General features: G+C 52.6%; 2 protein-coding genes across 4 annotated transcripts in view; one reads left to right on the forward strand and one right to left on the reverse strand.

Moving 5' to 3' along the window:
- The window catches only part of Arhgef11 (Rho guanine nucleotide exchange factor 11), a 132992-nt gene extending 119956 nt beyond the window's left edge, over nucleotides 1-13036 (forward strand). For both annotated transcript variants that reach the window (XM_059265574.1, XM_059265573.1), the window contains 17 exons: nucleotides 344-528; nucleotides 927-1073; nucleotides 1341-1420; nucleotides 1569-1694; nucleotides 2172-2289; nucleotides 3225-3403; nucleotides 3961-4036; nucleotides 4302-4469; nucleotides 5181-5271; nucleotides 5835-5960; nucleotides 6409-6470; nucleotides 7265-7480; nucleotides 7758-8108; nucleotides 8984-9112; nucleotides 9941-10155; nucleotides 10433-10622; nucleotides 12055-13036. In XM_059265574.1, coding sequence (XP_059121557.1) covers nucleotides 344-528; nucleotides 927-1073; nucleotides 1341-1420; nucleotides 1569-1694; nucleotides 2172-2289; nucleotides 3225-3403; nucleotides 3961-4036; nucleotides 4302-4469; nucleotides 5181-5271; nucleotides 5835-5960; nucleotides 6409-6470; nucleotides 7265-7480; nucleotides 7758-8108; nucleotides 8984-9112; nucleotides 9941-10155; nucleotides 10433-10622; nucleotides 12055-12098 — 2503 coding nt within the window. In that variant the 3' untranslated portion in view covers nucleotides 12099-13036. The remainder of the gene's footprint in view (nucleotides 1-343; nucleotides 529-926; nucleotides 1074-1340; nucleotides 1421-1568; nucleotides 1695-2171; nucleotides 2290-3224; nucleotides 3404-3960; nucleotides 4037-4301; nucleotides 4470-5180; nucleotides 5272-5834; nucleotides 5961-6408; nucleotides 6471-7264; nucleotides 7481-7757; nucleotides 8109-8983; nucleotides 9113-9940; nucleotides 10156-10432; nucleotides 10623-12054) is intronic.
- Nucleotides 13037-13972: 936 nt separating this feature from the next.
- Nucleotides 13973-23568, reverse strand: Lrrc71 (leucine rich repeat containing 71). Of its 2 annotated transcripts, none has more exons than XM_059265577.1 (15): nucleotides 23034-23568; nucleotides 20590-20739; nucleotides 20378-20506; nucleotides 20159-20234; nucleotides 19773-19850; nucleotides 18269-18337; nucleotides 17953-18112; nucleotides 17799-17882; nucleotides 17634-17726; nucleotides 16726-16875; nucleotides 16442-16535; nucleotides 15965-16053; nucleotides 14839-14953; nucleotides 14375-14499; nucleotides 13973-14183 (listed from the first exon to the last, which is right to left on the reverse strand). In XM_059265577.1, exons 1-15 carry the CDS (start codon nucleotides 23191-23193, stop codon nucleotides 14073-14075), a joined length of 1683 nt encoding a protein of 560 aa, XP_059121560.1. In that variant the 5' UTR covers nucleotides 23194-23568; the 3' UTR covers nucleotides 13973-14072. The 2 variants fall into 2 exon arrangements, with proteins under 2 accessions (XP_059121560.1, XP_059121561.1); XM_059265578.1 differs by having other exon boundaries at nucleotides 14839-14950; nucleotides 23034-23567.
- Between the last annotated feature and the right edge of the window lie 220 nt (nucleotides 23569-23788).

Raw genomic sequence — 23788 nt, forward strand, 5'->3', positions numbered from 1 at the left:
ACATCTAGAGATGGCCAGATGTGTGTCTCTTCTCCATAGACCTGGTAAAAGCAGATGGGGGTGGGGGGGCAGGCTGGAAAGATGGCTCAGCAGTTAAGAGTTCTAGCTGCTCTTCCAGAGGTCCTTAGTTCAATTCCCAGCAACCACATGGTGGCTCACAACCATCTCTAGTGAAATCTGATGCCCTCTTCTGGTATAAAGTCGTAAATGCAGATAGAGCTCTCATACACATAAAATAAATAATTTATTATTTTTTTTAGAAGAAGCAGGTTGGGTAGGAAAGTGACAGAGTCCTTGAATGTAAGTTACCTACAAGTGAAGCTGAGCTCCCCATTTTCTCCAGGAGCATCGAGTCCCCCAATCTGGGGTTCTGTGCAGATGTCCTTCCCCACCTTCTGGAGGATGATCTGGGCCAGCTGTCTGACCTGGAGCCAGAGCCAGATGTCCAAAACTGGCAGCATACAGTGGGCAAGGATGTGGTGGCAGGGCTGACACAGAGGGAGATTGACCGGCAGGAGGTCATCAATGGTGAGAGTCTGTGGTCCTCCTCATCTCCACTCTGGCCTGTGTGGGTAGACAGAGTCTCCAAGGTCACCTCGTTCTGGCCTTAGCCCAAGGGGAGAGAAACCAGCACTCCACTTCCCCAAAGAGAAGTGTGGTGTGGGGACCAGGTGGTGACTCCAGACCAATGGTTCTCAGTCTGTGGGTCTCATCCCCCCAGGGGGCCGCATATCAGATATTTACACTACAGTTCATAACAGTAGAAAAATTACAGTTATGAAATAGTAACAAAATAATTCTATGGTGGGGCTCACCACAACACGAGGAGCTGTATTAATGGTTGCAACATTAAGAAGGTTGGAAACCCCTGCTCTAGACACTTGCTAATCTTTTCCCCACCTCTCCTTGTCACAACCCCTACTCAGAGCTGTTTGTGACAGAAGCATCCCACCTGCGCACACTCCGGGTCCTGGACCTCATCTTCTACCAGCGCATGAAAAAGGAGAACCTAATGCCTCGGGAAGAGCTGGCGAGGCTCTTCCCTAATCTGCCTGAACTCATAGAGATTCACAGTAAGGAGCCTGCGTCCCTCCAGTCTATTCTGCCACCTTCCACTCCATTTCAGTTTGAACCCCATCTTGATCCTCCTAAGTAAATAACCCCCACTACTCCTGCCAAGAGAAGCTGATGGATAGCTTGAAATTAACCCTGCAGATCCAAAGTAAAGGTTCCCAGACTTCTCCATGGCCCTACTGTCAAAAATGCCTTTTCTCCTAGTCATAAAGTGTCTAGCAATGTGGCTCAACCCAGGCATTTCTGCTTCTCCCTTCTTACCACAGATTCCTGGTGTGAAGCCATGAAGAAGCTCCGGGAGGAGGGTCCCATTATCCGAGACATCAGTGACCTCATGCTGGCTCGGGTATGGCAGGGAGGAGATTGGAGGAAGCAAGATCCCTTTACCTAAGACTAAGGAATTTGACAGAGAAGAGGATATAGCCTGGGGGGGGGGGGGTGCTGCTCCCTGGCAGGAGTGTGATACCTGGACCGTGTCCTTTCTGCCTCTTCAGTTTGATGGCCCTGCCCGAGAGGAACTCCAGCAAGTAGCTGCACAATTCTGTTCCTATCAGTCCATAGCCCTAGAGCTAATCAAGACTAAACAGCGTAAAGAGAGCCGGTTCCAGCTCTTCATGCAGGTATCCTGGGCTGTGTCTTAACCCTCCCTCAGCTCTGTTATGCTCACCAAAAATCTCCTAACCTCTTCTGGTCCCAACCTTATCTCCTCTACTGAGGAGAGCATCTAGCAGTGACCTCTGACTACCCACATCACTCATACCAGTACTGTAAAGCATTGCCTCTAGAGCCAAAGACGCCTTGGGTTGAGAAGCACTCTGAACCAGCAGGCCAAAGGCCTGGCTTGCCTACCGGAACTCGTGTGTACTTTTCTGTAAAATGGGAATGATACTGCCCTTCTGTTCTGACCGTCAAAAGACAACAACCTGGCAACCTCAACCCCTCCCTAAATGTTGAAGGAAAAAACTGCCACCATTTTCAAGTGGCCCATCTGGGGTTAGGACCTACTTGGCATTTTTACAGCCATCCTAGCCCGGAACCCTACAGGCAGCTCCCACTCACTCGCTGACCCTTTCCTCTGTCTGCTTCTTGCTGTCCAGGAGGCTGAGAGCCACCCTCAGTGCCGGCGGCTGCAGCTTCGAGACCTGATCATCTCTGAAATGCAGCGGCTCACCAAGTACCCGCTGCTGCTGGAGAACATCATCAAGCACACAGAGGGTAGGGCGTGGGGAGGACTGGTGCCGTGTGGCCTCGGATATCCTTGCTTTGTCACAGTTTTGTGATCTTAGCAAGCCTAGACCTTGTCTTCTTCCTTGTCCTGGTACAGTAAGTCTCAGAGAGAATGATTGTAAATGTGGTTTGGAAATACAGAAGGGAGAGCAAGGCCACTCCTGGTTTCTGGGGCCTGTGGGAGCCCAGCTGGGAGACCGGCTCCCACATTTTACAACAGGGTACTCTTGAGGAATAAGGGATAAGAGATTTAGATAGAAGGACAGAAGGGAGAGAAACAGAAACACAAGATAGCCTCGGGAGGGCCTGGAACCTTATCCACCGGCCCCTCCTGACTCTTCTAAAGGGCTATTTATAGGAATACCAAGGGGTGGAGCAAAAGACCTCCCCCTAGCTCAACTAAGTGTAGACCCTTCCAATCACCTAGAAACCATGCACATGGTCAAGCAATCCTCTAATGTATCTCTGCTGGGTAAAGCAAGCTCAGATCTCACTAGGAAACTTTTGTGGGCCTCCACAGGGGCCTTTATAGGAATCAGGAAGCATGGACCCAGGGGCTGGCCCTTGAGGGCGTCTTGGCACCTCTGGGCAACTATGAGCTCCTACCAGGGCTATACTGGATTTTAGACCCATTAATACCTTTCCAGATGCCTCTGCAAAGTACAAAAGCTATAACCAGGGGACTAACAAGATGACGCAACAGAAATCCACAGAAAAGGATAGAAGGAGAGAACCAACTTGACAAAGGTGTCCTCTGATCTTAACATATGCACTGTGGCATGGGTGCCCACACATACACATACACAATAATAGTAAATAAGCAAATAATGCTAAACCATATATAACACAGAGTGAAGAGTGATGAGCGTATGCACTTGGCAGGCAGAAGCACTAACAATCGCACACTTTCCCCTGTTTGGTAGGTGGCACATCTGAGCATGAAAAGCTCTGCCGTGCCCGGGATCAGTGCCGAGAGATTCTCAAGTTTGTAAATGAAGCAGTGAAGCAGACAGAGAACCGTCACCGATTAGAGAGCTACCAGAAACGCCTGGATGCCACTGCCCTAGAGCGGGCCAGCAACCCCTTAGCAGCAGAGTTCAAGGTAAGAGGTGAAGGCTACAACACTGGCAGCCCCTCACACATCCTTCTTGGGCTCCCTTAGGAGCAGAGTCAGGGCCCAGAGAGTCTTAGAGGGCAGAGACATGGACTGCCTGTGATAGGGTAGCATGGTCAGGCCCGGGGAGACACACCCTATTAATGTCACTCATCCCTAAATGAAGAAGAATGGACAGCCTCACTAAAGTAAAGACTAAATGTTGGGACTCAGCCTAAGGAAATAGAATGGGGTGGGATGTGAGGTAAGGTGTAATAATGTAAAGGGAATAAAGCTGAAGAGAAGGTCAGGAAAAGCAGCGCTGTCTCCTTGGGACAGCACGTAGTAGGCCACATGAGATCCCAAGTCAAAGCCCTTGGTGTGTGCCCCAGAGCACCACAGGCACAGGGCTTCATAGCACACATCACTTCTCTCCATCCCTGCAAGAGCAGGGTTACGGTAACAGTCATTTCCTACCCACTGATTCCAAGCACCTTAGCGTAATATCCCTACACAGTGGTCTCTTAAATACTTGTGTGAATGGAGTGATGGTGTCTCCTTTACAGAGCCTGGATCTTACAACAAGGAAGATGATCCATGAGGGGCCCCTGACCTGGAGGATCAGCAAAGACAAGACCCTGGGTATGTGCCAGGGACTAGAAGTGGGAGGGAACCTGTGGTAAGTGTGCTTCTCTGGGGTTCGTTCTTGTCTGCTGCTCTAACAGGATAGTGGGATGCTGGGGAGGCATACATAGTGCAGCTAGGATGGCATTATGCACCGTGTGGGAAGGGAGGACATAGAGACAAAAGAGGTGAAGGCACTGGATTCCTATGGCCTCCTAGTCCTGGGCATGGGCATCTAATAGCCTCTGGGTGAGTGAGCAACAGGGATTGTCTTCATTCCCAGACCTCCAGGTGCTGTTACTGGAGGACCTGCTAGTGCTGCTGCAGAGACAAGAGGAGAGGCTGCTGCTTAAGTGCCACAGCAAGACAGCTGTGGGCTCCTCAGACAGCAAGCAGACCTTCAGCCCTGTGCTAAAGCTCAACGCTGTGCTCATCCGCTCCGTGGCCACAGGTACCCATGAGGAGATGAGCCAGCAAGCCTGGGGTTCTACAAGACTTAATGTCCTGTGTTCCTTTCCTATCCTGACCAGTCTAAGCAGGAGATTTAGTCCAAGATGGGCAGGGTGAGGGGTGGATAAGGGACCAAGGTGAAGATGGACAGCCTGATGCAGGGGGTGGTCAACCTTAAAGGACCATGATGGATGGGATGGGTGCACTGGGTGGGGCTGATGACAAAAGCAAGATTGGAAGAAATGGGAGTCGGCATAAAGAATAGGACAGATCTTGTTGCAAGAATGCCTTGGGCCGGGCAGAGTTTGGAAAGAAACCACACTACTGCACAGGCCCAAGTCCAGGAGTTTGAAGTTGCAGGGCAAAAGCATGATACAATTAATAAAGGCAGGAGTCAGCAACCACATTCTCTGGGGTCACTTTCTTCTATGACACCTGACCTCCCTAAGCAACTCAAAAAGGATGGGGTAGACATGAAAAGATTCGGTAAGCCCTAAGCACGGTATGCACATCAGCCCTCAGTTAGTAGAGAAAGAGGGAAGTAGGAATGACCCTGACAGATGTCACTGGGGACCCATAATTGCCAGTATCTTTTGTTGCTGAGTACCAATTGATTCTGATGATCCAGCCAAATCTCATAGTGTTTTCTTCAAGTTGGGGCCCATGTCTGCCATGCCCAGTGTAGACTTTCTGCCTTCCTTTCCTCACGCAGATAAACGAGCCTTCTTCATCATCTGCACCTCTGAACTGGGCCCTCCCCAGATCTATGAGCTGGTTGCATTGACATCATCAGACAAGAATATGTGAGAATTGATTGTGGGGTCCCATGTAACTTCTGTCCCCTTGGAACCAGAGTGGTGTGTAGAAGGATTTGAACAGTGAGGCCAGGGCTGGGCCCCAGAGCAGTTCCTGGATGGAGGACTAAGAGAAGTTAGGAGGCGACATAGGCACAGAGCAGCAGAGGCCATCACCCCAGGATATAACCAGGCCTGGGCCAAGAACAATAAATCCATGTATAACCCAGGCCTTGACTCTTCCCAACACTGACTGCCCGAGGTGGCCTGGCACAATGGGCAGAGATAGGTTAAATCAGACAATTTCTTCCCCTCTGGGTTTTCATCTGTATAGTGTTATTTTGGAAGCGGGGAATGGGGTCTATCAAAGTGTTAGGGTAGCTATGAGTCATACAAACCCAGGGGAATAGCCAGTAAGAAGTGTTGATGGAGACAGAGACCTGCTAGCAAAAGGTCCTTAAGACAGGATGTGGAGAGGGCTTTGAAGGTTTTTGGCAGTGGGGTCCACAGAGGACAGGGGGTGTTCCTGGCCTTATTCTTACCACTGTTCTTATGTTTCTGCCGAACAACAGATGGATGGAGCTCTTAGAAGAGGCTGTACAGAATGCCACCAAGCACCCTGGAGCTGCCCCAACACCCATCCATCCCTCACCACCAGGATCCCAGGAGCCAACCTACCAGGGCTCCCCCACTAGCAGGTGTGGTGCTCAGCTCTCCAGTCCCAGCACTATCCCCATCCAACCTGCCTCTTTCTTGATGCTCCTCAGCCTTTCGTCACTAGGGTAGACAGCTTCCACGGGGAAATCCCACTGGGAAACAGCCCCGGGCTCTGACAGATAGAGGCACATGCCTCTGCTTCTTGGCCTCCTGACCTCCCTGCCCTCACCCACTACCTCCCACTTGGATATAACGCAGACTGCCCCTGAAGCAGGGGTGTGGTGTAGAATGCAGCCAGGGAAGCTAGGCCCACGCCACCTGCTGCTTCGCCAGCCTGTGCTGCCCATTCAGGTGATGGGGCCCAGCTCCTTCCTTGCACCTGCTCCTTCATTGCCTATGAAAAATATGAGGGAACCAGTCTGGATCTCATGACACCTTGAGCAGGCTGGCAGAGCTAGAAATTAACACCAGGTGGGTTTCTTCCCTCAGGGTAGAAATAAATGACTCGGAAGTTTACCGTACTGAACCAGAGCCCAAGGAACTGTCTGGAGGTAAGGCCACTCGCCTTCTCGTGGGAAACCAGCATAGTCCATTTGTTTCTTGTAGGTATGGGTCAGATTAGGGTCAGGTGATGGGAGAGTCCATCGGGGTCAGAGACATGAGTAGAGGAGAAACGGGAAAGTAGAGTCCAGGAGAAGCAACTGACATCTTGACCGACCCCACTGCCTCTGTGGGTGACGGGTTAGCAGGAGAAAGGCCCTGCCTGCTGTGGACAGAGTGAGAGGAGTGGGTAGCAAGAAGCTAAGACAGCATTTTTGGGATGGGATGTAGAAGCACAGTTTTCAGGTAACTTCTCTTGGAGGTTGTTTGTTTTTAAATCACTTCAGATCTTGTGTGTGAAGAAAAATGTAGTTCCCAGCCTGTGTCACTCTGTTTCCTTCCGCTTAGAATGTCTTCCTCTGTCCCACATGTCCTTCATAGCTCTGTCCATCAGCTGTTGTTGTGTGTGTCAGTTCATAGTATAACCAGCACTGCTAATGCCCATGCCCTGGTCTAGTCTGTCTGCTTTCCATACTACTCACCACCTTCTAATAAATGCCCCATTTCCTAGTTTATTTTGATTCCGAGTCCCTCCACTAAGACCTTAAGGCTCCACCCCAGGCACAAGTCTTTATTTGTCTGCTAGTATGTGACAGGGGTCTGGTGTGGTGGTGGCCGCAGGAGGTGCTCCATGAATTTCCATAGAGCTTATCAACCAGTGTTCCCAAGCCCTGGGTCCACAGCTGGACATGGGGCCACCTCATACTTCTACTCTCCCACGCCCTAACACACTCATCCAACACAGGCCCTGGGCCCCAGCAGAGACTTCAGGAAGAGCCTGAGCTGGTAGCACAAGAAGAGCCTGAGCAGGAGGAGGATGCAGAGGAGCTGAGAGCCCTGCCTCACCCTTCCCCCTCCCTGGATGGGGAAAACAGAGGCATCAGGACAAGGGACCCTGTCCTTCTGGCCCTCGCAGGCCCTCTCCTCGTGGAGGGACTTGCTGATGCTGCCCTGGAGGATGGTGAGTAGACCTTGTCATTGGCCCCTGGGATCCCAGTAGCACAGCCTGTATGAATTTCACCTTCTACCTACTCAGAGGTTCTCACTAGTTATACTCAAGGGGAGCTGGGTGCAAGAACACCAGCTAGTTGGCCAGAAACCCACCAGCTCCCCGCGTAGACTGCAGCAGACGGACTGTGTTAGTGGCCGGAGCAATGTCCACTCACCTCCCCTGAGCTTTCCCACTCCTCGGCTGTGTGCAGTCCTTCACTAGGGAGGCGTCACTGTCGTTCCTGCAGTGGAGAACTTGCGGCACCTGATCCTGTGGAGCCTGCTGCCCGGCCACACTGTGAAGACTCAGGCTGCTGGCGAGCCTGAGGATGACCTCACTCCCACCCCTTCCGTCACCAGCATCACCTCTCACCCCTGGGACCCAGGATCCCCAGGGCAGGTGCTCACTATAGGTGACAACACCCAGCTTCTGAGGCCAGAGGAGGAGGAGGAGGAGGATGTGGCTCTCTGGTCTCTGGCACGCCTGCCCCCAAGGACCAGAAATTCTGGCATCTGGGACTCTCCTGAGCTGGCTGGGAATCCAGCTGAAGAGGCTTCAAGCACAGGACCAGCAGGAAGTTACAAAGTTGTAAGAAAAGGTAAAATACGTTGTGTCCATTGTGTTCACACTTTTGCTGGGGTGGAGATGAGTGTTGCAGGCAGACACCTCTTTCCCCATCTTTCTCCTGGATACTGTGTGAGCAGACTGGCATTAGGACCTGGGGGAAGAAGACATGTTGATGTGAAGAGACTTTGGAGTCAGACAGGCAAAGCTCAAAGCATATCTCATTTTCCGTCTGTAATATAGAACATTTTCTGCCTCCCTCCTCAGCCAGCACGGATCAACTTCCATAAAGGCTTTTTGCTATTCTTCACTGATTATGTAGTCTAAAGAAAAAAATGTCACTTTTCTTCCCAGGAGACTCGGGCTTAGAAAGATGAGGGCAAATGCCTATAGCCTGTTATTCCAGAAAGTGACTGAGCACAGAGGGGTTCAAGACAACAGTGGGAAGACCTTTGGGGCTGCTCTGGGAGCAAGTACACAGAGTGGTAGAGGCTATCCCAAGTTGGGGACACTGTGGGCAGCTCTGTGACAACCCCAGCCAGGTTTGAATAGACCAGGAAAGCTGTGGAGGAGGGAAGGCTCCCTGAGGAGTGTGACCAGAATGGTGACACCAACCCTGGGCCACTGGAGGCTGAGAGGATTGTCTGACATCAGTCCCTTGTGCCTTTGCTGCCCCCTGCCCTGTTGGCCAAAGGCGGCCTCTCCTGGGCTTCTGGGAACTGACCGACCTGCTTCCGCTCTCCCAAGGTGACTTGGTGGAATGTTCTCTGCAGCTCCTGGGACATGGCCATGTATGATCTTGTACTCACTTTGTTCTTTTCTTCCTTTATTCTCGTTATCCCCCGACATGTCCACTTCTTTCTCCCTCTCCTTCACGCTCTCTCCCTCCTTCCCTACCTTGTCTCTCAGTCTCTCTTCCCACTGGTGGTGGTGTCGGTGCAGCCAAGGTGGCGGGCAGCAAAGTTACCCCTGCACTACCAGAGAGTGGCCAGTCAGAATCTGAGCTATCTGAAGTGGAAGGCGGAGCACAGGCTACGGGTAATCAACTTCTCCTTGAAGCCCAAGCCAGGCCAGGCCATAGCAGGGGTTCCATGGGTTCTTTACCCACAAACGTCCTCTGTGCTCCCTGAGCTGTCTGAGACGGTTGGGAAGTAGCTCGTGAGCCCAGAGACAGGAAGGAGACCTGCACCTCCAGCTCTGAGAAACCGCCCACTGGGAGACACAGAGCCCATTTCCGAGCTTTCAGCCTAGGCTCAGGTCTGGAAGAAAGCAAGAAACCGGCCAATGCCCACACTCCAGTGTACTTCCCCTGACATCCTGAGCAACCACTTCCCAACCCTGTCCACTGCTCTAGCACCGCGATGAGAAAAGCTTTGCATGGCTTTGCAGGTTCCTTGTGTTTCTCCATGGTGGGGCTCTCCAGGGACCCTTGACATACTTCTGCCAGCTATCAGTGATGTTTCTAGGGGATGGTGACATGTAGGGCAGTGTTGACATGCATCAGTAGAATGTGAACTGAGACCATTGAAATACTGCTGTCTGCTGCTTTCCGGGGGGGCCTAAACCTCTTGCCCCTTCCTTTCATGGATGGAGCCGCCCTCCATCTCCCTCAGCATAACACCTCCATCTTGCCCCTTCTTCACTCTCATCACTGAGCATCTTCCCCTGGCAGGTGGCCAGCCTGAGAGCCGTTGCCGTCTAAAGAGAAAAGGGCCTCTGGGAGCTGGTGGGCAGCATGGGCCTGCATGCACCAGGTTGTCTGTAGAAGCCTCCCTGGCTTGTTCTGTCACAGGGCACACTGAGGGAGTGGGAGAATGACTTAGGCATCTCTGCTTGTCTAATTTCTTTCTCTTGCCATCGGTACAGGGAACTGTTTTTATGTCAGCATGCCAACAGGACCTCTGGACTCCAGCACTGAACCTACCGGGACACCCCTAAGTCCCTCACAGCCTCAGCACCAGAGGAGGGCCGTTGGAGATCAAATGTGTTCCAGCTCTTCTCCCCACAGCCTGGTCCTCAAGGATGTGGATGTGATCTTCCGTACCATTGAGCAGCTTACCATCAAGCTTCACAGACTCAAGGTAAGGAGCATGGCCTTGGGTCAGAAAGCCTTCCGTCCATCACCTGGGACAATTATACATTCACATAGTAAATGTTTTTGGGTGTGTATAGCTATGTGTATAAATGTGTATGGAATTGAGCCTAGGGCTTCATATATGCTAGACAAACATTCTACCATTAAGCTACATCCCCAACTCTGGAAGTGTGTGTCTTCACTGGACTCCTAGGCCACCTTCATCTTCAGCTTACCCTGCCACACCCTCTGAGACTCAAACACTCCTCCTACAACTCTTCCAGGACATGGAGCTGGCCCATAGAGAGCTTCTCAAGTCCCTTGGAGGAGAGTCATCTGGTGGGACCACTCCTGTAGGCAGTTTTCACACAGAGACAGCCAGATGGACAGACCACTGTCTCTTTCCTCCAGCCAAGGAAGCCCTGGCCTCTGACTCCCAAACCAGTCAGGAACAGGGGTCCTGCCCTGAAGAAGGTAAGTGAAGCCAATTCCTGCATGTGCCACCTTGAGAGAATGCATAACCAAGCAGTGAAGGGTGGTCCCATGACTCGTTCCCCTCAAGGTGTAACCAACACATCCCTTCAGCTTCAGAAAGGGATCTTTGCCAGGCATAGTGGGACACACCTTTAATCCCTGCACTCGGGAAGCAGAGGCAGCTGGATTTCTGTGAGATGAAGGCCAGCCAGGACTACCTAGTGAGAAAAGGGTGTCAGAGAACCACCTCAGCTGTCCGTCCGTTCATGCCTTCCACCCGGAGGCAGGATCTGTGTTCACCACTGGGTAAGCCAGGCTCACTGGCCCATAAGTTTCTTGGGGGTTCTCCTGTCCACTGTCTCTATTGCCAGAGACGCGGGGCTACAGATCTGCACTCCTACATCCAGGGTTACGTAGATTCTGGGGATCCCATCTCCAGCCTTCAGGTTTGCATGGCAGTGCCTATCCACCAAACTCTCGAGCCCCAGAAGGGGATCTTTTCAGGGAAGCCACACAGAGGCTCCCTCCAAATAGGGACCAGAACAGAACCCCCTTCTTAAAATCCTTTAAGTGTATGTGGATACTTTGCATGTCAATCTGTATACCACATACATGCAGTGCCTAAAAAGGCCAGTGATGACTTTAATACCGTGGAACTGGAGTTACAGCTGCTTGTGAGCTGCCATGTGGGTGCTGGGAATTGAACCTGGGTCCTCTGAAAGAGCAGCCAGTGTTCTTAACTGCTGAGCCACCTCTCTAGCCCCCAGAACTCTCTTTTTATGTTGAGGTGTTCATGCACCAGGAGGGCCTGATTTTACCTCTGCTGCCGGTTCTCAGTGGCTCAAATCTGGATTAGGAGGGAAGGCCACTGCCATGGCCTGACTTAAAACACTGACCTGTCTTGGTTTTGGAGGCCATACAGAAGTGGCGTTCTCATGGACCTGCTAAAGTCCCACAAGAAACAAGGATTGGACTGACAAGGTGGCTCAGTGTTTAAAGGCATTTGCCACCAAGCCTGACCATGAGTTCAAGCCCCAGGACTCACACGGTGGAAGGAGAGAACTGACTCCTACAAGTAGTCCAACTTGCACACACACTCCATACACATAAGTAAAATTATTTTCATACAAATAAAGGAGAGCCGGGCGGTGGTGGCGCACGCCTTTAATCCCAGCACTTGGGAGGCAGAGCCAGGCGGATCTCTGTGAGTTCGAGGCCAGCCTGGGCTACCAAGTGAGTTCCAGGAAAGGCGCAAAGCTACACAGAGAAACCCTGTCTCGAAAAAATAAAAAAATAAAAAAAAAAACAAATAAAGGAGAATTTCTGGAGAAGAAAGCTTTGTCACTGACAGCTAATGTTGAAGAGTAAGCCAGGGACTTGAAACATCATCACAAACCTAGCCAGCTTCTCAGCCCTCACCTTCCTCCCACAGGCTCCGACAGTGCCACAGATACAGCTCCATCACCAGGACCATAGCCATCCAGACAACCAGAGCCTCGGGTTCTCCACTCTGCCAGAGTCTGGCCTGAGCCAGAGCACAACACTAGGAGACCCAAGCCTCCCTTGAAAGATGCTGCAGAGGCCCAGGGGGAGACTTGCATGTTGCTTGGTCTGTTCACATTGGACGGAGTCCAGTTTCAGTGTCTCTTCCTATTAGCCAAGTCTCCATGGTTTTCATCTCCTAAGCATGCTGAGCACCACAGAACGGCCTCCTACAGTGATCGACCCCTTTACCCCACATAGCTCCCTGCATGTGTGGGGTGTGCTGTGTGCATAGTACCCTCAGGTGTGCAAGTCAAAGGAGGAGGCTCTTGTGTAAATGCACTTTTTTCCTCTCCTTCTTCCGAGGCCCGAGACAGCTGAGTGCCTGGCTCTCCTCTCTGTCCCTTTAGTTTCCTATAAATATGTCTATTGTATGTGCGTTTTTGCCGTTGTAAATAACTTAGCCATTTTTCTGTCCCTGGCATGCTCACCAGTCAGAGACAGCTAAGAGGAGAGCCAGTCAGCAGCCCAGCAGGGGTGGTGACTGTCTGTGTCCCAGACTCCAGCCCTGTCAGGCGCCGAGGCCTTCTCATTGTCAGATGAGCCTCTGGGGAGCGGCTTACCTGACCCATGCCCACCCTTCCCCACTTGCCCCCTAGAAACAAATACAGCAGGTACGGAACTCAAAACAGACCCTAAGAGAGCAGAGTCCCTGAGATACTTCAGGACCCTTCCCCAGGGTTCTCCATGTCCTCACTCCACTCCCCACTGATGAACATACACACTGTGCTAGGTGTATATATACATATATATAAATATATATAATATATAAAATAGAGATATGGAAATGACTGTTTTGCTGTTAAAATAATGTATACTCTTATTTTCCTCCTTTCATGGTTAAGATTTTTTTAAAGAAAAGTTAAATATTCCTCCATTGTGGTTGTATGATTCTTAGACTGATACAGGATGTTGGTTGTGACTGGTCAAGAGTGGACAGAGGGAGCCAGGAGAGGCCCTGCCATGCCATCCCACTCCAGGGCTTCCCACCTCTCCCCAAGTTTCAGGTGTGTACCTTCTCAGAAGAGGTTGGGCAAGTGACCCTGGCCCAAAAAAAGATATTGTGGTTACTTCACACAAAGGAACAGAGATCTCAAGACCTACCCTCAGCTGTAAAACGTGAAGAAAGATCACCTCACTGCCCCCATACCTCTCCTTCCCATAGATCAGGATTAGCCATGGCTGTTGATCAAGTGTAGGGCTGAAGACAGAGCTTTAGAGGACCTGGCAGACGTAACTGGAGAAGCCATAATGAATGACCATGGTGCACCTTGACAGTGTGGGGACTCAGAGCAGTGGGAGATATCCCTGCAGCCAGTGCTGAAGATGGAGCTCTGGTAGGCAGAGGGGCTAGAGATGAGGGAGGTGTCCTCTTTACCTTAGTTGGAGATTCCCTACAGGTTGGCATGGGCTCTCCAAAATTTAGCGGAGACAGCCTGGCAGCCCTGACTAGATGTCCATGATTTCAAGTTGCTGACCTGCCGTGTCTAATGTTTGGCCTTTGCTGTGCAAATATGAATACAATACCCTCTCCCAAGCCAGGCAACATGGGTTGGAGCTAAGCAGCAGGGAATGCTGGGAGATGATAGTTCCAAGCCTACTCCCTCCATCAGTTGTGCTGACGGACCCCCATCATCCTAAGGCTGTGTGTATGCTGGCAGAGGTGGTCTGGGGGATGCTGCTGGGACACTCGGGAGGTAGAGCAGCCAGGAGCTCAGTTCATCCCCCAAACAGAGACATGGTGTAATTCAGGCCACCACTCTGCCACGTCTAGCCAGGCAGTATGAACAGACACAAGAGCCCAAATGTTCCAAACAGTTCTGGAGTGATTTTCAAAGAATAGCACAGCAACAGACTATGTTATTGGTCCGTGGTATCTCCCAAGGAGATAGGGCTGCCCCTGGAGGCCTAGGTAGCTGTGGCCTCCTCCTCCCTGACCTTGGCCTTCACAGGGTCCCTTGGCAGCATCAGTTCCTGAATCATGGTGTATGTTGGACACTGCGGGTCAAAGCAGTTTTTCTGAAAGGAAAAAAAGAACATTAGCAGGACTGAAGATTTGTCTTCGGGAGAAAACAATGCCCTGAACAGTGTTAGGGCTGGTGAGCAGAGGAAGGCAGTCATGCCATTGCTAACTACAGAAAACAAAGGTTGCTGCATTGAAACAGGGGATCAGGACAATGAGACCTTCTGGAAATGGGCTAGGCACTCACCGCCAGGGACAGCCACAGCAGCCCCAAGGGGCCCTTGGACGAAGAAGTCCTGGACTTGGAGACCTGAACCTGGTATTGCACAGCAGTGAGGAAGCCTTCCAGCCCCACCTCTGTGATTCGGTTCCCTAAGAGGAGGCATGGAAGTGGCATCTGGCATCACATCTGGCAGCCTGGCCCCCAAGTTCGCCAGGCAGGACTGACTTTTTAACTGGCCCTCTACCCCATTCTTTCTGCTTCCCACTTTCCCCTCACTTCCCCTTCCCGCCCAGCTGTCTTACCCCTGTCACTGCTGCCCTGGATCCCCCCCTGACCCAGCACTGCCTCTCAGCTCCAGCCCCGAGGGTCTGACAAAACGATGCTCAGCTATTGGAGAGTCGAGCACACTCCATGCTATGGCAGCACTCCTTAGCAGGATGGAGCCTGGGCAGTCCCACGGTAAGGGCAGGTAAGGCTCGAAAACATACGGAGGAGGTTGAGGTGCAAAAGGACCTTGTTCCCAGGCATGAAAACCTTCCCATCTCGGTGCTCCACAGGCTCCAGGAGAGGGTTAACCATCTCTGTAGCTTCAACAACCAGCTGCTAAAGCAGAATACTAATTGCAGCAGAGGAGAAGGGAGCTGGTCAACAGGCCATTCATTCATTCATTCAACATACAGTTTTTGAGTGCTGGTTATAATTCAGGCTGTGTCCTAGGTGCTGGAGAAACAAAGATAAATAAGCCCATACCCTCAAAAAGTTCCTTGATGTGGGGAGCCACAGGATTAAACAAGAATGTGGTGTGCCAGGGCCCTTGAGAGCAGACTGTGGGAGTGTAGGCCTTAAAAGAGGCAGCCTGAGAGTGGAAGTTGAAGGTGTGCAGACATTGAGATGAAGAGGGGAGGTTCCCCCAAGCAAGGAGCACAGCAGGTGCAAAGACCCTGGAGCCCTGAGGCCACATGGGACTGGGGTTAAATAGGATTTGTAACCCTTCCCTTAAAGAGCAGTGGGAAACGGATGGTCCTGTTGAGAAGGAGCAGTTTGCCCAAGACCAAGGCAAAGACTGTAATGTGGGGTGTAGAAAGCCATCCTCCTTCCATCTGACGGGTTCTTCTGCCAGAACTTGGCTTGGGTGCCAGGAAAGACTCTTAAAAGGACAGGGCTGTCCCTTTCAGGAGTATGTGATGTGACAAGGTTGTGGAGTCTCCTCGTGGAGAGAATGGAGATGACAGAGAACTGGGAATCAGGAAGTAGGTGGCCCAGGAAGGCGGAGTCACACACAAAGCATGAAAGGGGATCCAGCAGCAAAAAAAAAAAAAGGGGGGGGGGTCTCTGAAGGAGAGTCCTGCATGGGGCAGTGCAGTGACAAAGTGCCTCAGGGAGCCCCTGAGGGGCAAAAGCATCCTTTGTCCCTTTGCAATGTTGAAGGGGCTGGTGGTGAGCTGAGGACCTCAGAGAACAGAGCCTCAGTTGTGCAGCAGACCAAGTGGGGCTTCTAGACATGGAGGTAAAGGGGCCTGCCACCTGGGAAGGGGAACGGGGAGTTGTGAGCGTCATCTAGAGACAGCCGCCAAAGCAGTGAGATGGGGTGACACATTCCCGGGTGTTACGTACCTCTGACTCCAGGAGGATGCTGCGCTTCTCTTTGCTTCCCATCTTCATCCCTTTTCCCTTGCTCATCTTCTGCTCAGGGATGGTTACCTCTGGGACCAGAAGAGGAGCCAGAATGCACAGAGCAGACCCCCCTGACACCACCCAAACTCCCCAGATAAAGGAGCTTGGTAAGACAGAGTCCCTGAACTTGGGGGGAACATAGGAACATCAGCAGTGAGCTCCTGTCTAGCTGGATGAATTATTCCTTTTCTGAGGACAGCCACAGAGGCCTAGTCCTGAAAGATGGGGTAGTGGATCACAAGGTCTAGGCCAAGTGGAGGGTCACCATCATTTCAAGGTGAGGAATAAACAAGGCCTGGGGATATGAAAGAACAGCTCCTGGCAGACACAGCCAGGCCCAAACCAGGCTTCTGCACGCTGCCCAAGGCTCTTCTGTGTGGGGAAGATTCCCATAGAAGGGTGGGTGCTCACACTTACTCCCCTTGCCTGCCTTTGTGGCATCTTCTTTCTTAGGGGTTCCTTGTGTAGGGGACTGCCCGGGGCCTGACTTCTCTTCCTTCTTTACAACTTCCTACGAAGGATGTGAGCAGACATAATGGATATCCATCCTGCCTCCCGCAGGAAGAGTATATGAAGGCTGAGCCTGAGAGACACCTTCAAAGGCCAAATCCACTTGCCCGTCTTTCTACCACCCTGTGTACCATGGAAACTCCTCCCCTGCCCATTCAGGGCCAAGGTTCCCTTTCACCCAGCACACCTACCCCTGACTTCTCCTTTTTCTTGCCCAGACCCTTGGGTGTTTTTAATGTCTGCATCTTTTCTGGCTTGTCCACCAGAGTAGCATTGCTGATGGCCGCTGGCTGAGACTTTTCACGTTCCGTCTTGGAGTCTCCATGTCGGGAGGAGGAAGGCTGTACTCACAAATGGGGGCGGGGGGTGCAGAGAAGTAACTAGATCCTTGCCCTTCCCTACCTCCCTGCCTATCAGTTGGTCTGGGACAGAGTTGCTGTTGGCAAGAAGGATCCCAGAAATGGGTGAGAATGAGCTGGAGGCTCAGGTTTTCATCAGGAGGGAAAATCGCTCACTTTGAATTTGTTTATCTTTGTTGTTATTTGTTTCAGGACTGGGGATCAAACCCAGTGCCTGTGTGTGGTAGGCAAGCACTCTGTGTACTGTACTATACCTCCAGAACTGGGTTTTATTGAGCCAGGGTCTTACTCTGTGGCTCAGGCTGTCCTTGAACTCATCTTTCATCTGCCTCCTTGCTGACAAGGTTTACATTATGCCCAGCCAGCAGCTTTTGTTGAGCTAAGTTCTAGGCAGTATTCCAAATGCTTTATAGTAACTCATTTAAATCATCTCAGTTCTGTGAAGAAAGTAACAGTTACCCGGCCTAGTTGAGAAAAGTCAGACTCAGAGGTTAAGCGGTGAATTCAAGATCAGAAACTGCTGACGTGGTGGGAAGGATTTCAAGCCCAAGTGGTCTGAATAGTATCTTTTAACTACACTCGAAACTGAAACTGCCAGAGTGGCTGTGTAGTTAGAACGCCAAGTTGGGCTTGGTAGGCACGGGGGTCTCCAGAATCCAGAAGGGCAAGAGGGTGGAGGGAATTTGAGTCATGGGCAGCGGGCAGGAAAACACCCTTCCGGGCACCAGGCCGCTCCTCACCGATCGCGACGACCGCTCCTGCGTTCCTTTCTCCAAGAGCAGACGCCGCCGCTCCACCACCTCCGTGTGGGTCAGCTCAAAGGGGCGCAGGACCTGAGGCAAGGCCAGCTCCCCACGTCAGACGCCTGCGTCTCAGCCCCTGCCCCTCCCGGCGTGCAGACCTACCTCAGCCAGCTTCAGTGCGCCCTTGTCTTGAATACGGTTGTGCGCCAGGGACAACCAGAGAAGAGAGCGATTCAGTCTTAGGCCCTGGAGAACAGAGAGCCCTGTAAGCCAAGGGCAAGCCAGCATCCCCAAGCCGTCCAGCCACAGCACGCACATCTGCAATGTAGCCCGCTCCCTCGTCCCCGATGTGGTTGAATCCCAGGTTCAGCGAAACAAGGGTCCGGTTGCTGTTGTTCAGTGTGGACAGTGCCTGGCCTAGGAGCTGCGCACCATGGTCATTGATGCTATTGTTCCTCAGAGATAAGTGAGAGATCCTGGGACGGGGAGAGAGGACCAGCGGTACTGGGCTTGCTTCTATCTGATCTGTAGGTGGAGGGGCAGGGATCAAAGGTCCCCAGGAGAGGGAAGGACTAAAGATAACCTCAGGTGGGGGTAAGCCAAGAAAGGAATGTGAAGCCAAGGAGTCTCACGTGCTGTCCAGTCCCATGAGCTTGTAATAGGACTGCTCCGGTAGTGGGTTTCCCTCCAGAGATACCTTCCTGAGAGTGAGAAGGGGTCTGAAGTCTAGGAATCACCACTGAGGCCATGCAAGGCGGAGGGGAATAGAGTGGAAGTGTGGACCTTTGGGGAGCATCTAGAAAACAGAGCCTAAGGATATCCCCCAATATAGGAAGTATATCTATGACAGTTCCCCAGACTCAAATTCCAGAAGCATGACCATGTGAGGAGCCAGTTCCCTGAGCTGACCTGTAGTACAGTGGTCTCTAAGATGGCCTTCGCTGAGTCCTATGTCTGGGTACTCAGGCCCTGTGCCATGGAATCCTGTCCTCTGCAGTGTAGCTAGAACTAGTGACAGTTCTTTGTGTGTTTGCGTTTTGTTTTTTGTTTTTGTTTTTTTCCAGACAAGATTTCTCTGTGTAGCCCTGGCTGCCCTGGAACTCCCACTGTAGATCAGGCTGGCCTCGAACTCACAGAAATCCACTTGCCTCTGCCTCCCGAGTGCTGGGACCAGAGGCCTGCGCCACCACCTGTCTCTCCTGGTTGTTTTAAACCGCTACATTTTGGAGTTACTTTGTTACATAGTAATAAATCACTACAGGACCCTCTATGAGACAATAGCTTCTCTCACAGTCCTAAGAAAACGAACCAATGGGTGGAAACTTCTCTAATATTTCACATTGTATACAATTCTTGCTCAGCCTTTTGGACTGCCTTGTTTCATATAAACAATTCATTTTACATCATCTTACGCTGATGTAGCTGGTTCTTACTTTAATGAATTCACAGTTCTTTTTCTATTAGCTTGTTTGTCTCTACTTTCCCAGCTAAAGATCCAGCCCCTGTGCTCAGGGAGCATCCATCCAATACTCAGAAGGAAAGCCCACGTGGGTAGCACTGAGGGCCACTAATTATGAAGCAAGAGTGTTGACTCTAGGGGCCTGTAGGAACCTGAAAAGGGACAGACAGCTCAGGTGGCTTTGTCCTTTGTACAGCAAGCTGCAATTGTAGTAGGCTATCTTAAACCTGGCTCTGCCTCCTACCCATCCTACCCATCCACCCCATGATGCCCAGAAGGCTAGCTTAGCACAGGTCTTCCTGCACAGACTCATGGGGTGGGCAGCACGCCCTTTTGTGTGAGCCGTCCCTCCACATCCACATCCCCACACTGCTGCAAAGCAGTGTCTGTTCCTGGGCCCTAGGCCCCTCGCTCCCTGCTCGCTGTACTGGGCCATTATACAGGGCTGATGGAGCAGAAAGAGGGTTAGACCTCAGAGGGCCCTGTGGATGCCGCGTGGACTAAAACCGTGGTCTCAGGTGTGAATCCCACCACCCAGCAGACACGAGCTGAGCCCCATTTCCACACAGGTGCCAGCCTAGGCCTACAAATGGGACTTGCTAACTCTGCAGGCAACTGCTTCCCCCTCATACACCCCAGCCAGGCCACTTAGACACTGGGGCCTGACCACAACTGACCTGAGTGTGGAGGAACAGAGAGGCAAAAGGGCAATGAACGTGGTCAGGGTCTTATCCGTCAGCCCCACCTTCCACAAGCTGGTTTTAGAAACAGAAACAGCTGGGCACCACCTCGTTAGGAAGCCCCTTCCCACAGTCCCCCAGGCACACCCTCCCCCCTCCCCAGCTGAACTTACTCTTCTCTCTCTCTCTCTCTCTCTCTCTCTCTCTCTCTCTCTCTCTCTCTCTCTCTCCCTCTTTCCCCCCTCCCTCTCTCTCTCCCTCCCTCTCCCTCCCTCCCTCTCTCCCTCCTCTCTCCCTCCTCTCTCCCTCCTCTCTCCCTCCTCTCTCCCTCTCTCCCTCCCCCCCTCCTCCCCCAGAGGCTGACCTCCCACAGTGCCTCTCACTTGATAGCTTGCAGCTGGCTGAGGGAGGGCAGACATTTGGAGAAAATACCCAGAATCCGATCCTCAAGTTTCCAACCTAAGGAAAGGCCAAAGGCATCTCAGGCCTGGGAAGGGCCTGATGTGAACTGCTGTGAGCCAAGTAGTGGGAGGTGATGCTCAAGGGGGACGGGTAGGGCTGAGGGAGGTGGGGCGGCAAGAGGTGGGGCGGGCGGCGCTCACCTCGGATGTAGATCTCTTTCACCACCTTGCTGTCCTCCTGCTCTGCCTCCACCTGAATGGTGGGCCGGAAGAACACGTATTTGCTCTCCAGGCTGTTCTGGCTGCAGGATGCCGACAACCGCTGGTCGTCTGGAAGACCGGGTAGAGTGTGAAGGCGTCCACGGCTGTGGCTCGCCCCACCCCGTGAATGAGTTGGGCGGGCTATGGCTCACCTTGGGTGGGTTTTTCTGACATGGAGGCGGAAAGGACAAAGTTCTGGTTGGGCCGAGGCCGGGTGACAACTTTGGGAAAGTCCGTGTAGCCTGACCGTACGCAGAGCTCGGCGAAGTCTGTCTCCAGGATCCCAGAGCACTGGTACTCCTCTGCGGGGGGAGGGGGGGGAGGGGGAGGGCGGCAGAGTGAGCCCGCACTCAGCGCAGCAGCAGGGACCTCCACGCTCACAGCAGCCCCCAGTGGAAGCTACTTTGCTCAGACCCATGGAGGAAGGCGAGAGCTCTCAGAAGAGGGCTACGCCTAGCCAGCAGGGCGTAATTCAGTCTTGCCCCACCGCCTGCTATCCCGAGGCTCTGCAAAGCTGGTGTCCGACACCCCCAAGAGACCCCTGCTCTTCTCAGTTCTCTCCCAGGTAGCCCAGGGAGGGTTCCTGGAAATGGGAAATTCCCGCCAACCACCACCAACCCCACAGCAGCACCAGGCCACCAGCAGGGGGCACTGTCAGCTGCGCCTGGCCGTCTAGGTCTGTGCAGTAGGGAGCCTGGTCCCAGGTTCCCCGGAGACTCCATGACACAGAACGCCCTTTGAGGAACAGGGTGAGAGGAGCTTTGCTCCTGTACCCAGCTGCCAACGGGAACTCGGGCACATGGGAAATGTTCAACCAGTTAGTCCAATTTACCGATTTAACGGTAGGAGAGCCGGGGAAGTTGGGTGGCCCCTGCACAGCCCTGTGCATGCTCAGGCTGCCTCTCCTCTGTTGGGTGTGCCCCTCACCCTTGGCATCACTCACCTCTCAAGAGCAGAGTCCCTCAAACTTTAACATCCGTAGAAATCACCTGAAGTCTTAAAGCACCCTCCCGGGCCCATGCCCAGGCTCTCACAGTTCTCTTCCCTGTGGGGAGTATCTAAAGGAACGCACTCCTGCCCTCCACTCCCACACCAATGCTAAATGGCCCCACTCACAGCTTGAGAAATGGGCCATCAGATGGAGTTTCCTCTAAATCTACACACCTATCAGGCATCTCTGCCCCATGTGAGACCCACGTCCGCCCCTGCCAGGCCATACAATGGCAACCGTAAAAGCCTCTGTGCCCTCCACATTGCCCACATTGTCCAGGGTCCCTTGAGTTCTCCCCTGCATCTGCCAAGGCTGCCTAGGCTGTCCTTGCCAGAGCCTTCTTTATATCTCTTCGGGCAGACTTCCGACCCATCTCGGGGAATCTCAGGTTTGCACATCCCAACGCCCTAGCAGTTCCCAACGCCATTTCACCCTGCCATTCATTACTGCTGAGCTTCACTCCTCCAGGCCCACCCTTGCATAGTCCTCCTTCCGGCTTTCTTCCCGTCCATCTCCACCCAGCTAGCATCCCAGGCTAGAAACCTGGGACTCGGTCATGCTGTGCCCCTCACCTCTCTCTCTCTCTCTCTCTCCCTCCCTCCCCCCAGTCCTTCACCAACTCACTTCTACCTCCCAGGAGTCTCCCCCACCCTCTTGCACCCTCACTGTCCGGTGCCAACTACCCCTGTCCCTGGACTAGGCTACTCAGTCACAGCTCCGCTTCCTGCTGCCCGTCTTCTCTGCTTCCTCTGTGCACTGCCAGTGTTGTTCTTCCCTGTCACCTCCTGGAGATACAGTCTTGCTTTGTATACAGCCCAAGTTTTCTGAGGACTCCTGCCTCAGCATCCCAAGTGCTGGGGTTACAAGTGTGCACCCTTTATGTGCCCAGGGAACTCAACCCTATCTTCTCTTCCCTGTGAAAGATGCTTTTTGTCCAGGTCTTCATAATCCACCTGTCCCTGGCCACTGGTAGGGACAGGGAAATGGCACCTGGCAAAGGGTGGACCATCAAAGTCTTCCCTCAGGTTGTTTTATCTCCATTCCAGGGACAGCAGGGTCCTGACCCTCTTTGGTAACAAAAGCATCAAGTTAGTATCAAGACACCCTCTGACAAATTCCCTTTTGCGCTTCATTGGTGAAAATTGGGTTCTGGCACTTGCAACAAAAAAAGCCATGGCCCTATTCATCTAACTTTAACAGTTTTCTTTAAATATGCCAAAGCAGAACTGTGCCCACGGCCACAGGGCAGATACTCAAAAAGTAACTGCTGTCTAAACGAGTATCTAGAGAGCTCTGTTCAAGACCCCGCTCACAGCACCATGGGATCTTCCCACCCCTAACCGGGTCTTCTTTGGCATCTCTTATCCCATCTTACTGTGTATGTCAGCATCCCCGGGGAAATGTGTATTCTTTAAAGCCAACCCCTGAGGAGATCCACCTTTGATCTCAGCGGAGATAGAATTCTGAGTTCTGGACCAGCCTAGTCTATATAACAAGTTCCAGACCAGATTTGATTTAATAATAATAATAATAATAATAATAATAATAATAATAATGCCAAGCTCCGGGGCTCTGATTAACCCGACCCTAGCCCTGCCAACATACCGGGATTTTTCGGCTCCTCCTCGCCCAACGGAGGCAGGGCAGTTGCTGGCTTCTCCTTAGCAGCCCGGTCCCCCTTCTTGGTTATCGCGCCAGATGACTTCTGGGCCCCAGGACGCGGTGTCCTAGGTGAGGTCCCTGGAGCGCTCGGCTCAGTTGACATACTGGTGGTTCTGGACCCCTCAAGTGAGAAGGAAGATGAGGCAGGGCTCTGCGGGCCTCACCCTGAAGATCTCCACTCACCAGATCCAACTGGCCAGAAACCGCGGGATCTGCGAGTCCCTCTCCAGGACAACCGAGCTCGGTTGGGTGGCGCTGCTGCGGCCCCAGCAACGGCAAAGAGTGCACGTGATGGGCGCCTGATGGCCCCGGGCCGGAGCGAGTGGGCGTGGTTTGGTACTGTTGGGGTCCGTGTGAACAGAAGGGCTCAGGCAGCCTAGGATCCCTGCGGAGCCCTGACAGAGTGGGTCTAGGGCAGAGTGGGCGGGCACCTAACAGTCCCCACTCACGGAGCTGTGGGCAGTGGGGGCGACACTGAGCAGGGAGGTGGTAGTGGTTGGAGAACATTCAGAAGGGGAACTCAGGTTCATTCTCTAGAGAGAGTCCCTAGTGGTAAGGGCCCAAGCAAGCTGTTCAGGATGACACTGAGTTCTCTCCTCTACCAGCTAGTTCTATTCAGCCTACTGGAGGACTGGGGGCCCAGTCTGATAATGATTTGATCCAGGAGGTGCCCTCCTTACCATTTTGCTATCCCGGGC

The sequence above is a fragment of the Peromyscus eremicus genome, chromosome 6 (assembly GCF_949786415.1).
Source record: "Peromyscus eremicus chromosome 6, PerEre_H2_v1, whole genome shotgun sequence".
In the NCBI taxonomy this organism is placed as follows: Eukaryota; Metazoa; Chordata; class Mammalia; order Rodentia; family Cricetidae; genus Peromyscus; species Peromyscus eremicus.